This window comes from Limulus polyphemus, unplaced genomic scaffold (genome assembly GCF_000517525.1).
Source record: "Limulus polyphemus unplaced genomic scaffold, Limulus_polyphemus-2.1.2 Scaffold7033, whole genome shotgun sequence".
In the NCBI taxonomy this organism is placed as follows: Eukaryota; Metazoa; Arthropoda; class Merostomata; order Xiphosura; family Limulidae; genus Limulus; species Limulus polyphemus.
The window spans coordinates 15,468-30,323 of NW_013672643.1; the positions used below are offsets into that span (position 1 = coordinate 15,468).

Sequence of the window (14,856 nt, forward strand, 5' to 3'; positions counted from 1 at the left end):
AGTCTCGTTAATGGAATTTATTGACAGTTGTTCAGTTTTTCTTATTGGCAAGAGTCTTCAAACTTGGTTCATTAAAAACAGAAAAATATTTTGTTAGGCTCAAGCTCTATAAAATGTGCATCTAATGTTTCTATCCACAATCTGATTGTTTTATTCTGTACTGGACTTCATATTAATAGTACTGTTAATCCACAGATTGACAGAAGAATTGTTATTAGCTGATCATATGACAACACTGAGGACCAGGCAGCAGCTAGCCATTAAGGTGTGCTCAGTTTTATCAGTATTGAATTAAATGTGTTTTTAAAAAAATGTATCTTTTCCATTTTACTATTTAAGCTCAGATTTTCTTTAAAAGTTTGTTTGTATTTATGCCTTTGAACTGCATCATCACAAGTTGTTAATTGAGTAATTAAGTAAAGTACTAAAGTCTCAGATAAGTATCCTAGAATGAAAACAAAGGGAAGAGTTTAAAAGTTCTATTCTACTTTATTTGTTTTAACAATTTTTTGTTGGTTTTTTCAATAAACTTAAGAAAGTGTATAAGGGTTATAAAAATGTCTGTTCACTAGTTGCCTTCCCTGTAGTCTATCAATTCAAAATTAGAATGATAAAAACCCTATAACTGAAGCACTTTTGAAAGATGGGCCTTTCTTATTCAGGAGCAAACTTGGAATGGTGGTGTAACTGGGCGAGAGATATAGAAAGGAAATTGAGTAATGTCGTGATGGTCACTTGGGCTTCCAGGAAATATTTTTTTCTGTGTTGACAAACACCTGTGGTGGGCAGAGCACAGATAGCCCATTGTGTAGCTTTGTGCTTAACTTCAAACAAAAAAGTAGTTTCCATCTTAGTTTGCTTTATCTAAATGCACATCTACAAGTGCTGTCATCTTCTGACTACAAATGAAGTTAAAACATCCATATTTTTACAAAATAGATTAAAGTTGTTTGTAAAGTTATTAGATTAAATGACAATTTACATAATATTCGATATTTCCAAACATAAAATTTTTTTAAAAGAATACCTAAATACTTTTTCATTTCAAAATGAAATCCCACAGAGCTACACAAAGGGCTACCTGTGGATGGCCATCTCTAATTTTCATTTGTTAAAGGAATAGTTCCAGCCTATATCCATAGATATTGGAGAAGTTGGAAAACTACATTTAAAGTATTTTGGTTGTGTTTAAATGTACAAGTAGTAGGTAAATACACAATACTGTAGTAATTGAAAATGAAGTTTAGATCCATCATTATGAAACAAGTTTTGACACTTTCGCTTGTCCTCTTCAACCCATCTTTTGGTTGTGAAAGAATTCCACATAGTTCATCTTATAGTTTCAAGTTGTGAGAAAGAGGTTTAGTTTAAAATTGTCCTTACAGGTGTTAAAGTTTGGAATTCTTTGAAGTAACTAACTTTGTACAGCTTTTTTTGACACAGTTTCTAATTTTCTATGTTGTTTGGACTGATTTCCAGTTGATTTGATGATCAAGATTCCTCATATAGAAAATGTTTCCATATAAACTTGTTGTTCCATAATAGTGTGTATAGATTTTGATAAAGTTCAATTCCATCACTTCTGTAACTATTGTTTATTCTCTGAAAGTATTTAAAGGTTTGTGTAAAATAAAATCTTTGAGTTTTACTGACTAAAAGAATAAATAGTAAATAAGTAAAAAAAGGAAGAAAAAAACATTTACTATAGAATCATAGAAAAATGAATTGGTTGAAGCTGTAGTGTATTCTCCGATACCAAACAAAACTCGCTTCTAAAGCTTTTCTTTGCATCAGGGAATTTTTCCTGTGCTTCTTGATTACCAAATGAAGATACTGTTTTTGGTCTTCATCTTGGTGTAAAGTTGGTTGTATTCTTCCACGAGGGCCACATCTTTTCCATGATATCATTGATGAACCAGAGTTCCTTGCATGATTCTTTGCCCTTTAAGCACCCTTCATTTTCTTCCCATTGACCTCCATCCTTGGAGAGAAAGGAGTCTCGTTTAAAAACTGTAGGCTATTGGTCATGATGAAGTTCTCCGGAACTTCAACCTTTGTCTCCAAATCCTCTTTAACTGTTGTTTTGTTCTGCTAATCCTCATTCCTCTGAGAGCTTGGACCATATGGCACTTAGTTTCCATGGACACATCATTGTTGAAGAAGGCAAGAGCGACAAGCACCTCAGACAAATACCAGAGGGGATGAAGGAACACAAATGTGCAAATTCTTCACATCCCTACCTTCTCTCTAACCATGTGGATAAACTGGCCTTGGAACATGAAGACTTTGAGAGCATAGAATGGCTTTTGCCATCCACCTGGTACAATGAGTCTCTCCTGGAGCGATCAACTACATTCCTTGAAGCGGCATTCCCCCAAGAAAGATCTTTACCAACTCCATGAGTTCCCTATAGTCATCTCTTGAGTGGCCGAGTCCAGAGTATCTCTTCAATGAATGCACAACTTTTGTCATGGATATCTGAGACAGCAGAAGCTGTACTGTTGTCATCCATCACAGTCTGGAATCTTTCCTTGTCCAGGAATCCTCACTTCACCCAAAGCACTTGAAGAGTAAGATGTCTGACCCAGCTGATGTCCCTATGCAAGTTTAGAAGATGTGATACCTGCAGGAGAAGTAGAGCAAGCTTTTCTCCAACTTCTTCTCAAGTGGTAACTATACAAGGACGAGTGTCCACACTTGCATCCTATTCTTCTACCATCAGTGGTGTTCTATGTGATGAGTCTGGACTATTGCCTCTGCTACTATAAGACTTTCACGATAAACAAAATCTGGTGCTTCCATCTTGTGGAAAATCTGTGGCTAAGTGTTGTTTTGATAGAGACTAACCGTATTGACATCCATTTGGTAAGAAAAAAAAAGATGGTATTTATTTGTGGTATAGTGATTTAATAGTCCATCTTGGCATTTCTCTTCACTCTGAATGTTTAACTTACCATAATAGCTGTGATTAGCTCGTGAACACAGTTATTTTTTTTGATAAGCTGAAGCAGTTGGTTACAGATACCATCTGCTCTTGCAAATCACCAATCATCTATTGAATATCAACAAGAGGACCAGGTATTTCAATGTGTAATCACAGGCTGTGTGAGATGTTTGGAGATGTATAAACAGTACATAATTAATCATTTTCAGGCATTCAACCACACAGCCCAATATGATATGGCTGTTTCTGATTACTTCCGTCGAGAGTTTGGTCAAGAACATTCCCAGTTGTCCCTGCGATATGGAATGAACCCTCATCAAACTCCTGCCCAGATATTCACTTACAGTGAAAAACTGCCGCTTACTGGTATGAGAATTTATTTTATACAATTATGGTAAATTTTTTTGCTTCATATTAAGTTTAAGATTGATTCTATACATGTGAGTGTATTGGGTTTCTTACAAACATATAGAAAAATTAGTTCATTTTAATGTTTACACAACATGTTACTATGTTTGTCAAGATATTCCTTATTTTTGGCAAATCTGGAAATTAATTTATTGAGTAGTTATTTACATTGAATATTTGTATCTTAATGATGAAGTTTATATGTACAGATACATCATCTGCATAGAAAGGAAATCGGTGTTTGTTTGATTTGTAGTTTTGAATGGATCTCCTGGATTCATCAACCTTTGTGATGCACTCAATGCCTGGCAGCTTGTGCAAGAACTAGAAGAAGCTTTGAGCCTTCCTGCAGCAGCTTCATTCAAACATGTGAGCCCAGCAGGTGAGTAACTACAGGTATCAAGCAGGTGAGTCTACCGGGTGAGTAACGACAGGTATCAAGCAGGTGAGCCCAGCAGATGAGTAATGACAGGTATCAAGCAGGAGAGTCTACTGGGTGAGTAACGACAGGTATCAAGCAGGTGAGTCTACCGGGTGAGTAACGACGGGTATCAAGCAGGTGAGTCTACCGGGTGAGTAACGACGGGTATCAAGCAGGTGAGTCTACCGGGTGAGTAACGCCGGGTATCAAGCAGGTGAGTAACGCCGGGTGTCAAGCAGGTGAGTCTACCAGGTGTCAAGCAGGTGAGTCTACCAGGTGTCAAGCAGGTGAGTAACGCCGGGTGTCAAGCAGGTGAGTCTACCGGGTGAGTAACGCCGGGTATCAAGCAGGTGAGCAAAACTTGGTAAAATCTTTGTTGTAGTCTCAATTTTCAATATAAGTGTTTATACTATGATCAGAGTTAAAGTTCAAATAAATTTGTGACATTTTATTGACACATTATTATAATTATTGGTTTAGTTTCATTTTTATTCCAGTCTTTCACAAAAAATTAAAATGGCTGTAAGGTTTACACAAATTCCAGACTAATGCTTTCAGGGAATTAATTCTCTAAAAATATTTTGTTGTTTCTGGTATTACTCAGAAGAATTTGGTACATATTTGAAACTCAAGCTGTAAGTTTATTCCCAACAGGTGCTTCTGTTGGTGTTCCACTTTCTCCAGACCAATCTAAGCTGTGTATGGTGGATGATCTCTTTGACGATTTGACACCACTAGCAACGGCCTATGCTCGAGCAAGAGGTAAAGTATCTCCTTCATAATAAACAACGGAAGAAAGTCAAAGGTTAAAGTTTATCCATAGTACTACATTTATTCCTCAGACACTATTGTACCATCATATCTGATATTTACTAAATATTAGTTGCAAAATTACATACTTTCAAGTTTACTGCACCAATATAGAAAGAGTAGAAAGCTAAGATTCTTGATAGTAAAATATTAGAATATAGAAGAAAAAATCCAAATATTGTATAAATTCTGGCTTTCCTTATCTTGTTCTGTCTTTGTAGAGTCCTGGCTTGCCTTATCTTGTTCTGTCTTTGTAGAGTCCTGGCTTGCCTTATCTTGTTCTGTCTTTGTAGAGTCCTGGCTTGCCTTATCTTGTTCTGTCTTTGTAGAGTCTTGGCTTGCCTTATCTTGTTCTGTCTTTGTAGAGTCCTGGCTTGCCTTATCTTGTTCTGCAAGGATTTTTTTATGTTTGACTGAAAAGATTATTAGCTTTAAAACACATTTCTAAAAGATTATAATTTGTCACGATACCTTATTTTAACAAAAATGTTTTAAATTTCTTTTCTACAGGAGCAGACAGAATGTCTTCTTTCGGAGATTTCATAGCTCTGTCAGCTACGTGTGATGTTGTGACAGCTAAAATCATATCTCGAGAGGTATTCTGAGTGTTATAGAAAAATTTCATTAGAAAGTAAACATTTTCTGGCTTCTGGTATTTTGTTTGTAGGTGAAACATTTGGATCGATATTTAGCTGCATGACAGAAATTCACAAAATCAAATTTCATAAGTTAATATTTTTAAGATGTTTAAAATAACTCCCCATTAAAAAAAAATTAAAAAAATATTATTGAAATGTAATTTTAATTCATACCAAGTGAAACGTCCTAAGTGTTGTTCATGATATTTGCTAAAATTTTGATAAATTTACTACCTGGACATTTATTATACACATGCAAAATACAGTTATACTTCCAGCAAAAGAAAACTACCATACCCCTAGTAGATATAAATAAGTACAAAAATATAACAGTAGTGGATGACATCTGGTTTTATGTACTTGTTTGTAGTGTTTTTACAGCTTTTATGCAATACCAACAATGAAATAAACTAAATTATATTCTGAATAGTTTATTATGAAGAAAATGTTCTATTTTGAAACTCCCAATCATATACAAGGACTTTTTTTATACAAATAACATTAATATTTTTATTTTAATAATAAGATAATGTTCTTCTTTACACAATCGTTTAATATTCTTTAACAAATTCATATTCTCACTAAGAAAAATGGAAGTGGAGACACTTTAACATAAAATTAATTTTTTTAATTATTTAAGGTTTCAGATGGAATAATTGCTCCAGACTATGACCCAGCTGCTTTAGAAATTCTGAAAAAAAAGAAAAGTGGAAAATATTGTATTCTAAAGGTATATTTCTCATTGTAATGCAGAAGTAGTAAGTTAAATATGTTGCATAATAATTCAGTAGTTATTAAATTTTTACGGTGTATGAAGCTGGTAGTTAAGAAATTAAAATTCAACTTCCTGAAAAAATACTGTACTTTCAACTGTTAAGACTTATTCGAGTACATTAAGTTATGAAAGTACTATCAGTTAATTACCAGACATAATTTTAAGTTAAAATTAATTTTTCCCATATTTAGATGGATATTACTTACAAGCCCTCACCAATGGAGCTTCGTGTGCTCTTTGGTTTATATATGGAACAAAAAAGAAATGATGCTGTTATCGACAAGAAATTATTTTCCAATATTGTCTCCACCAACAAAGAGGTAAGTTTTTATGTGATATTAGGATATTGCCTTTGACACCTAGTGTGCATAGTCTAGAGGTATTAGGAAAGTTTTATTAATTTTAAAATAAATATTAATTACTCCTAAATATTAAAATGTTTATTATTGTAAGTTTTGTTTCCACACATTTATTGTTATGATTAATTCATAATACACAGTTTAAGTTCTTTTCACATTAAATTTAGCTTCTAGTAAGTAGATTTGAGTGTTAATTGATTTGTTTTTTCGAAGGATGGAAAGAAAAGATTGTGCATAAAAAAATTGTGGGTGTGTGTTAAAAGTGACAGTAACAGTAAAGTCGTATTAGAATTTTTTTCTTCTTATATACTGTTTATTACACTTGTTTTTTTTTTGTTTTTAACAGTTTGGTAAATGGTAAATTTGGTGTAATTCAGCTTTTATGTAATGGATCATTTTAAGTTCATTACACGTGTAACTGAGAACTGATCTTTCAGCTTCCAGAATCCGGTCTTCGTGACTTAATTGTAGCCACCATAGCCCTGAAATACACCCAGTCTAATTCTGTTTGTTATGCTAAAGATGGGCAGGTATGAAAAAAAATTTTTTATTATTATTCAGTAAAAGAGTAAATACCTAATTTTTATGATTGAAAATTGTTTATCTCATTTTCTTTCTGAATTGAATTGTTTAGCCAAACTTGTTCCTCACCTGCTTTTAAAGGATGTCACTTTCAGACAAACATTATCCGTTTAAGGAAAGTCCGTTCTAATATGTTTGTGAATACTAAGACTCATAAAGAGTCATGAAAACCACTGTTATGTGACATAGGCTTTACAATTTAACCAGTGGTAACTAGACTTTTATGTGAAAAAGCCAATAAGTGAGAAGAGACTGGGACCTCTGGCCAACAGGGATAGTGCTGTATCATTCGGTGTGTATGAGCTGCCACTGTTCACCTAAAACTAGGAACATAATCACTACAGTGTGTGGTCGTTTTTCATAAAAAAATGTAGACTTCTACACACAGAAACTGAGTTACATGAAACTTAAGTGTTTTCAAAAGCCAGTGGATGTTTTAGACTTTATAGAATTTTAGGGTACTCATTTGACCCCCACCCACCCATTCCCAATCCTTCCCTGCCTATAAAAAAGCTCCCGTCCCTTATTTTCTTTTTTTTTCACTTATTGAATTTTTCACAGAAAAGTTTATAAAAAAAAATTCCTTTCATTAATTACAATTGAAATTTAAAATGTCATAACTAATTGGAATGTTATTAATAGTCTAATGTGTTAATAAAAAACGTTCCCAAGTAATGACGTTAAATAATTCTTAGTAGATTTCACCTTTGTTTTTAAATTTCTTGATTGCTGTTATTCAGGTAATTGGTATTGGAGCAGGACAACAGTCTAGGATTCATTGCACTCGGCTGGCTGGTGAGAAAGCTACCAATTGGCAAGTGTTTCTGTTAAACTCAAGTCCTTAGCTGTTTATTGGCATTCTGTCAATTAAAATTACTTTCTGTATGTGTATAACAGGTGTTTTGTTTCAAAGAAATACAAGCTTAAGTCAATGATTACACAGGTCTGCAAATTTAAACTTCATAAAAGTTGTTTTGGTTTGAATAATGGAGATTTTCCATAATTCTGCTATGCAGATTTCGAAAATATCATTTTTTTTCTATTATGTAAGAATTTTTTACAAATCAGGAAGAAGAAAAAAACTCTCACTTAGATCAAATTATTATATCATTAGCCTCAATGAACATTTTTTAGCATCATGTTTGAGTTCTAGAACGATCTATAAGACTCACATTGTGATTGGTCTAGAGAAAACTATAGCCAGTGGTTGTCAACATTTTAAACATAACAAAATGTGACCCAATTTCAATGAAAATGATTTACTTGTGTAAAAGTACATATGACGTTTTGTAAAACAACTGTACATGATGGAGAAAAATGGATATCATATTTGGATTCAGTGTACAGGAACTACTTTAGAACATGGAAAAATTTCAAGATAATAATATCATTGCAGGCCGATGTTATTGAAGATAATAATGTACTGTCAGGTTACGGTTTTACAGACTAGTGTTAGCTTACAAACAAATCCAGGTGATTATGTACTGTAGGTTTTACGGAGTAGTGTTACTTACGAACAAATCCAACTGATTACTAGTACGTACTGTCAACCTATGACCTTGTAGAAGACTACATATTTTATTAAATGTGTGCATCCATTCTGAAAGTATGATGTAAAATGGAGAAGAAAAGGATTGTCATATAAAGAAACTGCAACAATATATATCAAAGTTTTATTTTTTTCACTATTGCTCAGATTATGATTTACTGTCATACAAATGCATGTCTTAGAAAAGCCCTGAAACTGATATATTGGTAACTATGAATATGCTCATGAATGTCACAATCAAGTAATTACATCAATGAGTTAAAAGCACGTAAGTTTAAAGAGTAAAAAATGTTGGTTAAAATAACTGTTTCAGAACTTTCTGTTGAATGAAGGTATATTAAATGATGAGTAATGTATCTGTTATCAGTTTTAGGCTAAATAATAACCAGTAATTTTATTTCATTCATTTTACCAGTTGAGTAAAGTATACAGATTTGGAAATGTCTGTAAAAAATAACAGCTGTGTAATTTTTATTAATTATGTAGGTGGCTACGTCAGCACCCTAAAGTTTTGGGAATGATTTTTAAAAGCGGAGTAAAACGAGCTGAAATGTCTAACATAATTGATGTATTTGTCAATGGAACTGTTGGAAAGGTAAGTAGTTTTATCTTGTTGTAATGTTTTACTAGAATATAATACACTAACATCAGACACCATTTTTACATCAGTCTTCATTCCAATGCTTTGTTTTGGAAGTGAGTAATTATGCTCATACACTTCACGTGCCTGGGTTATGTCCATAGGGTAAGTTTTTAACAAGCACCTTAAATTTATTGTGTGTTACAGGGATGATAATCTTCTAGACTATTTCTTAGATATCATAACAGTGGATCTTCGAAGTAATTAAAAAAATTTTTTACTTGCAAAATACTGCAAAAATAATAATTCATTGTCTTGAAAGAACAGTTAGCAAGGCATTGAATTTTTTGTTGTTGTTGCTGTGATAAGTAATTCCTGCTACAGAGATGAAAATTTGGTTTGTTTTGAATTTCGTGCAAAGCTACACAAGGGCTACCTGTGCTAACCATCTCTAATTGAGCAGTGTAAGACTAAAAGGAAGGCAGCTAGTCATCACCACCCACTGCCAACTCTTGGGCTTCTCTTTTACCAACAAATAGTGGGATTGACCATAACATTATAACACTTCCACAGCTGAAAGGGTGAGCATGTTTGGTAGGATGGGGAGATGAAAGTACAGACAGTGTGGCTAATTCTTAATAACAAGTAACATCATTCAAAGTGTACAAGCATTACATGTTATTTGACTTAGTTGACTGTTTTTTATAAGACACTGGAACTTGTAATTTAACTGCTATAATGTTGACTTAAATAACAATCAATACAGAAAGCCTTTACACATTATATTTAATATAATTAATTACCAACATTAGAACTTTCATGAACAAAAAATAACTTTTTTTATAGTTGAGATTAAGATTTAACAAATCTAAACTATGATTAGGAATAGATTATAATGCGTTGGCTGCTATGTGTCCAACCGGTGGGTCACAACCAACTTTAGTTATGGACTGTGTGACACACCGATGCATCATAGACAATTATGTTTCAAAGCCAAATTTCTTTTGTGGCATACAAGTTTGGAACACTGACTGCTACTCAACACGTCTTGGATGCTTAATTTTATTTATACTTAATTTATTATGTGGCAGCCAACGTGTTAAGGGTACAACTATGTTCATGGAGGTATCTGAATATAACAGCCAATGTGTTAAGGTTACAATTATGTTCAGGGAGGTATCTGAATATAACAGCCAATGTGTTAAGGGTACAGTTATGTTCATGGAGGTATCTGAATATAACAGCCAACGTGTTAAGGGTACAGTTATGTTCATGGAGGTATTTGAATATAGCAGCCAACGTGTTAGGGTACAATTATGTTCATGGAGGTATCTAAATATAACAGCCAATGTGTTAAGGGTACAACTGTGTTCATGGAGGTATCTAAATATAACAGCCAATGTGTTAAGGGTACAGTTATGTTCATGGAGGTATCTGAATATGACATAAAATGTCATTCTTCCTGCAATTTTCAAATTGGAAACACTGTTACTGAGATTGAAACACCTTTTCTACAGAGAAACAATTACATTTTCTTCGTTAGTTGTTTCTTTCTGCGATGGAATAAAGAAATGTGGTAAACATTTCGTTTCTTGTGGTAAAGACCTTTCTTTCCTTGTATAGATATGTTTATACAAAGACACGTGAAAATGTTGTGAACCAACATTTGTCTTAGAACTGAGTATTCACCAGCTAGTGTAACACTTTTTTTCTCTCTTGTGAATGAAGTAATTTCTGACTTTTTTTCAAACATTTTATTTATTTATTTGCCTTCTTATTAGCAGTATGAAGCATTATTATTAGGCAAAATCCAGATTCAAATCCAGCTAACAGCTTTAAGTATTGGTTGAAAAGACCAAATACAGGATAGATCCACATCATTTGTTACAAGGGCCATAATTCAAACCGAGTTAACAGCTTGTAAACTCGTGTGTGTGTTTTTCTCAAGTGAGGTTTCTCTTCTTGCACCCAAAATTCATTCAACTTTGTGGAAAATTTAACGATATTCTTACTACTGGTAATGAGTTTCTAAGTTTTAGATAACCTTTTCAAAACTTTTACGTGAACACTTCTTTAGTAAATGTTCTTTGAATACTATTATATTTAACATTTTTTAGTTTTACTACAGAACCAATATTCTAGCTATTTATTGTATAATTTGGGTGTTCATTTAATTGTTATTGTGTCTTCTGAAACATTAGTATTTGACTATACTCTTGGTAATGTCCTGCTACTTGACTCTACACTTAAACAGTAATGTGTCATAATTAATTGACCAAACACTTTAACATATACTGTTTTTTGTTTTTTTTTTAGGATATGCCAGAAGATATTTGGAGAAGCTCATTGGAAAATCCACCCTCACTTTTAACCCAAGTAAGTTTTCCAAGAAAATTTATTTGCTCTGGATAAAGGGGAAGATTTCTTTGTTCTACTTTCTGATAGTATATATTTCATGTTTTAGGTGAGTTTTTTTTTTTTATTATGAAGTCTGATGTTTTAATGTTTTGGAAACACTAAATTCAAATTGAAGAAATTCATCAAGCTCGCATTTTTCTTTTGAAAGTTACTCGTAAAATCTTTGTAATTTTTGTTTACTAAACTGTTCTTAAGTTCTGCTGCGAAACGGGTTCTATAAAAATAACTGTTACGAACAATATAAACAGCAACACAAACCTTCTCTACCTTAAACACGTTCTTCAATAATACAAGTTTTCTGGCCATTAACCCTATTGCAACAGGCTCAGTATCAAATGTGAAGTTCGTATACACATTTGTACACGTTAAGTATTTATATTAACTTTTAATGCAGTATGTGCATCTTCACCAAATTTGGTAGACTTTTAGTAAACATTATAAATCTTTTTGTACACAAAAAATCATTTTTTAATGAAGTATTTTTACTAAAGATTTGTTTGTGAATATATCGAGTCTCTTTGGTTACTAGTCCAAGTGCAAAGTGATTTTCATGTTATGATTAAAAAACTATTCTTCATCCCAAAAATCTCGAATATCATTTTTGTAATTTCTAAAACCTCCTAAATACATTTGAAACGTTTATTTCCAGTAAAACTATATATCTTATCTGTAGCTTTCTGTACCCTAACTCTATACAGGGTCAGTCAATTTGACTGACCTCGTAACTACTAATAAAAAAAATCTAAATAAATCTAAAGTACTCATTTTTTTCTTTCTAGAATGACTTCTAATTGTAACATGAAACTACATTTGTTTATCCTAAGTAACTTTAAACTTGTAACAATATGCATTTTTTTATACTTAAATTTTGTTTCATTGCTCTTTGAACCACTGACTACTATGATTCATGTCATAATAAGTTGTAAATCACTTTGGGAACATGGAGCTCACGTTATGCTATCTCGAATTACATTACCCACAAGCTGCTTGCATGTGTGCCTCGTGAAACATTATTATATTACTATTATTATGATTTATTTTACCTTAACTAACTTGAAAACATCCTTAATTTTACATTTTAGTTATTTTTATGATAATGAAAAACAAGAAATAAAGTACTTACCCGGGTTTTTTTTGCTGTCGACTGTCCATAAACTTAACCCTACTTTTTTTATACTAATGGTAGTAATGCACTAAATAACTTTTATTTAATTAAATAATGCACCAAAGAACATAGAATAATAACATGCCAAAAGCAGACAATTTCCCCTAACTATCACAATTTTTCTAGCTTTCTAACTGTGTGACAAGAGCTGTTACAAATTCACCCAAGCTAGTTGTTATCTTTTCCATGGGAACAAAGCTTATACAAACTGAGAAATCGACAATTCTCTGTTCAGAAAACAATGTAATATACTACGTCATTTGATAGATGAAAACCTTGGCTTCCTATTGGTTATGCATAATATAGTATTAAGCATGAGAGAGAACTATTAACAAATCCTGAAAGAGGGGATGTGATAGGTGGGTTTCGGATTTTCTATTTGATGGCTCCGTAACTAAACAAGATTGTAGGCTATAAATATTATGGTTTGTCTGAGCAATGACGATTTTATAATGAAGAATTGATGTTAAATTTCATACTTGTTAGAGGGGTGGTGAAAAAAATAGAGAAGAGAGGATGCCTAGAGAAAATGTCATATTTTTCACACTAGGGGAATTTCAGAATTTTTAAAACATTCCCTTATAAAATTAAGAATTTGTATAATTTGTATTTGTTAAAATATGGGATTATTAGCTATGATTTTATGCTACACTACTTGGTATAACATATAAACAGTAATTTAATTAAATTTTGAAAATAACTCTCTAAAAGACTGACTTGTGCAGTTAGACCCACCTGTTATGAAAGGATTAATGCAATTTGACGTTTAAATTATGTATTAAGAGAATAGTTACTGTTCTTCAGAAAGACATTTCGAGGACACTGACATGGCATCCTTCTCAAAATAAATGCCAGTAGATTAAAATTTCTAATAGTAATACAAGTTTGAAATAAGACGAACTTTTTTTGACAGGCAGAAAGGGAGGAGTGGATTGGTAAGTTGTCAGAAGTGGCCTTGAGTTCTGATGCTTTCTTTCCTTTCCGGGACAACATAGATCGTGCTCAGCAGGTGAGTTAATCAATGAGTTTAGAGTTTAGTTGTTTTTTGTCCTTCAAACTTTTACTAAACCATTCTTAGGGTTTAAAATAGCGGTTATAATATTTCAGTACCAACAATCATTTCCTTGACCTGTTCTTAAACAAAAAACTACTGATTTTGCCAATTGTGCAGCTTATATTAATGATAACTTAACCACTTGGCTAAGTTACCATACAAGTTGGTTGTTTATGTACAGGTTCACCCACTAAAGATTGCTCTCTTTTTTTATGATAGCATTTACTACTGAACTTTCAGCTGTAATTTTGTTTAAACAACTTGTACATGTGTGCTTTACTGCTTGTTATGCAATTGATCATTCTCCTGTTCACATGGGTGATTAGGTTACCCACAGTTCAGTCAGTACGGCTGGACTGGGAATCCGTGGTTTATACTTTGGATTATAGGGGTGATAATCAAATCCCACTATTTGATTAAATTAGCCCAAGAGTTAGTGGTGGGTGCTGTTGACCAGCTGCTTTTCCTCTAGTCTATCAGTTCAAACTAAGTTAGTGTAGGTAGCCCATAAGTAGCTATACTTGAACTTCTGGAAAAATATAATAAAAAATCAGGATACTTTGATTTCTCTGTTTTCAACTAGTTGAAACGTACAGAATGACATACTGACATTTATTTATGAAAATACTGCCACTCGTTATCTATCAGAATTATGTAAAAATATTAACATGAAGTGTGAGAAAATAATTAGATTGTGGGCAGTTCTGCATGTATAATACAACAGTAAAATTGTTTAAAATATTAAACCACTTGTCCATTCAGGAACAGTTTAAAGAAACTGCTCGATTCTTTGACTTAGTATGAACTTGTAATAATTTGTGCTTGTAACTTAAAGGAGGGATGACTTACTTTACCAGAGATTATGTCCAATAGTTTATAGGGATTTCCAATTGGACAGAACAAGTCTGTACAAATGATGAAAGTTGAATATGTTACAGTGTATGGGATATGTTTTAGAATACTGCATTTTGGGGTTACTCAGTCCATTGGAACTGTACTTGGGGTTACTCGGTCCATTGGAACTGCACTTGGGGTTACTCGGTCCATTGGAACTGCACTTGGGGTTGCTCGGTCCATTGGAACTGCACTTGGGGTTGCTCGGTCCATTGGAACTGCACTTGGGGTTACTCGGTCCATTGGAACTGCACTTGGG

At 33.0% G+C, this 14,856-nt stretch overlaps 1 protein-coding gene across 1 annotated transcript in view; it reads left to right on the forward strand.

Annotated features, from left to right (window-relative positions):
- The window catches only part of LOC106474288 (bifunctional purine biosynthesis protein PURH-like), a 26,846-nt gene that overhangs the window by 5,859 nt on the left and 6,131 nt on the right, over positions 1 to 14,856 (forward strand). The window contains exons 7-18 of the mRNA XM_022402620.1: positions 196 to 265; positions 3,154 to 3,310; positions 3,609 to 3,734; positions 4,428 to 4,535; positions 5,094 to 5,179; positions 5,862 to 5,951; positions 6,188 to 6,316; positions 6,793 to 6,885; positions 7,678 to 7,751; positions 8,973 to 9,081; positions 11,383 to 11,442; positions 13,563 to 13,658. Coding sequence (XP_022258328.1) covers positions 196 to 265; positions 3,154 to 3,310; positions 3,609 to 3,734; positions 4,428 to 4,535; positions 5,094 to 5,179; positions 5,862 to 5,951; positions 6,188 to 6,316; positions 6,793 to 6,885; positions 7,678 to 7,751; positions 8,973 to 9,081; positions 11,383 to 11,442; positions 13,563 to 13,658 — 1,198 coding nt within the window. The remainder of the gene's footprint in view (positions 1 to 195; positions 266 to 3,153; positions 3,311 to 3,608; positions 3,735 to 4,427; positions 4,536 to 5,093; positions 5,180 to 5,861; positions 5,952 to 6,187; positions 6,317 to 6,792; positions 6,886 to 7,677; positions 7,752 to 8,972; positions 9,082 to 11,382; positions 11,443 to 13,562; positions 13,659 to 14,856) is intronic.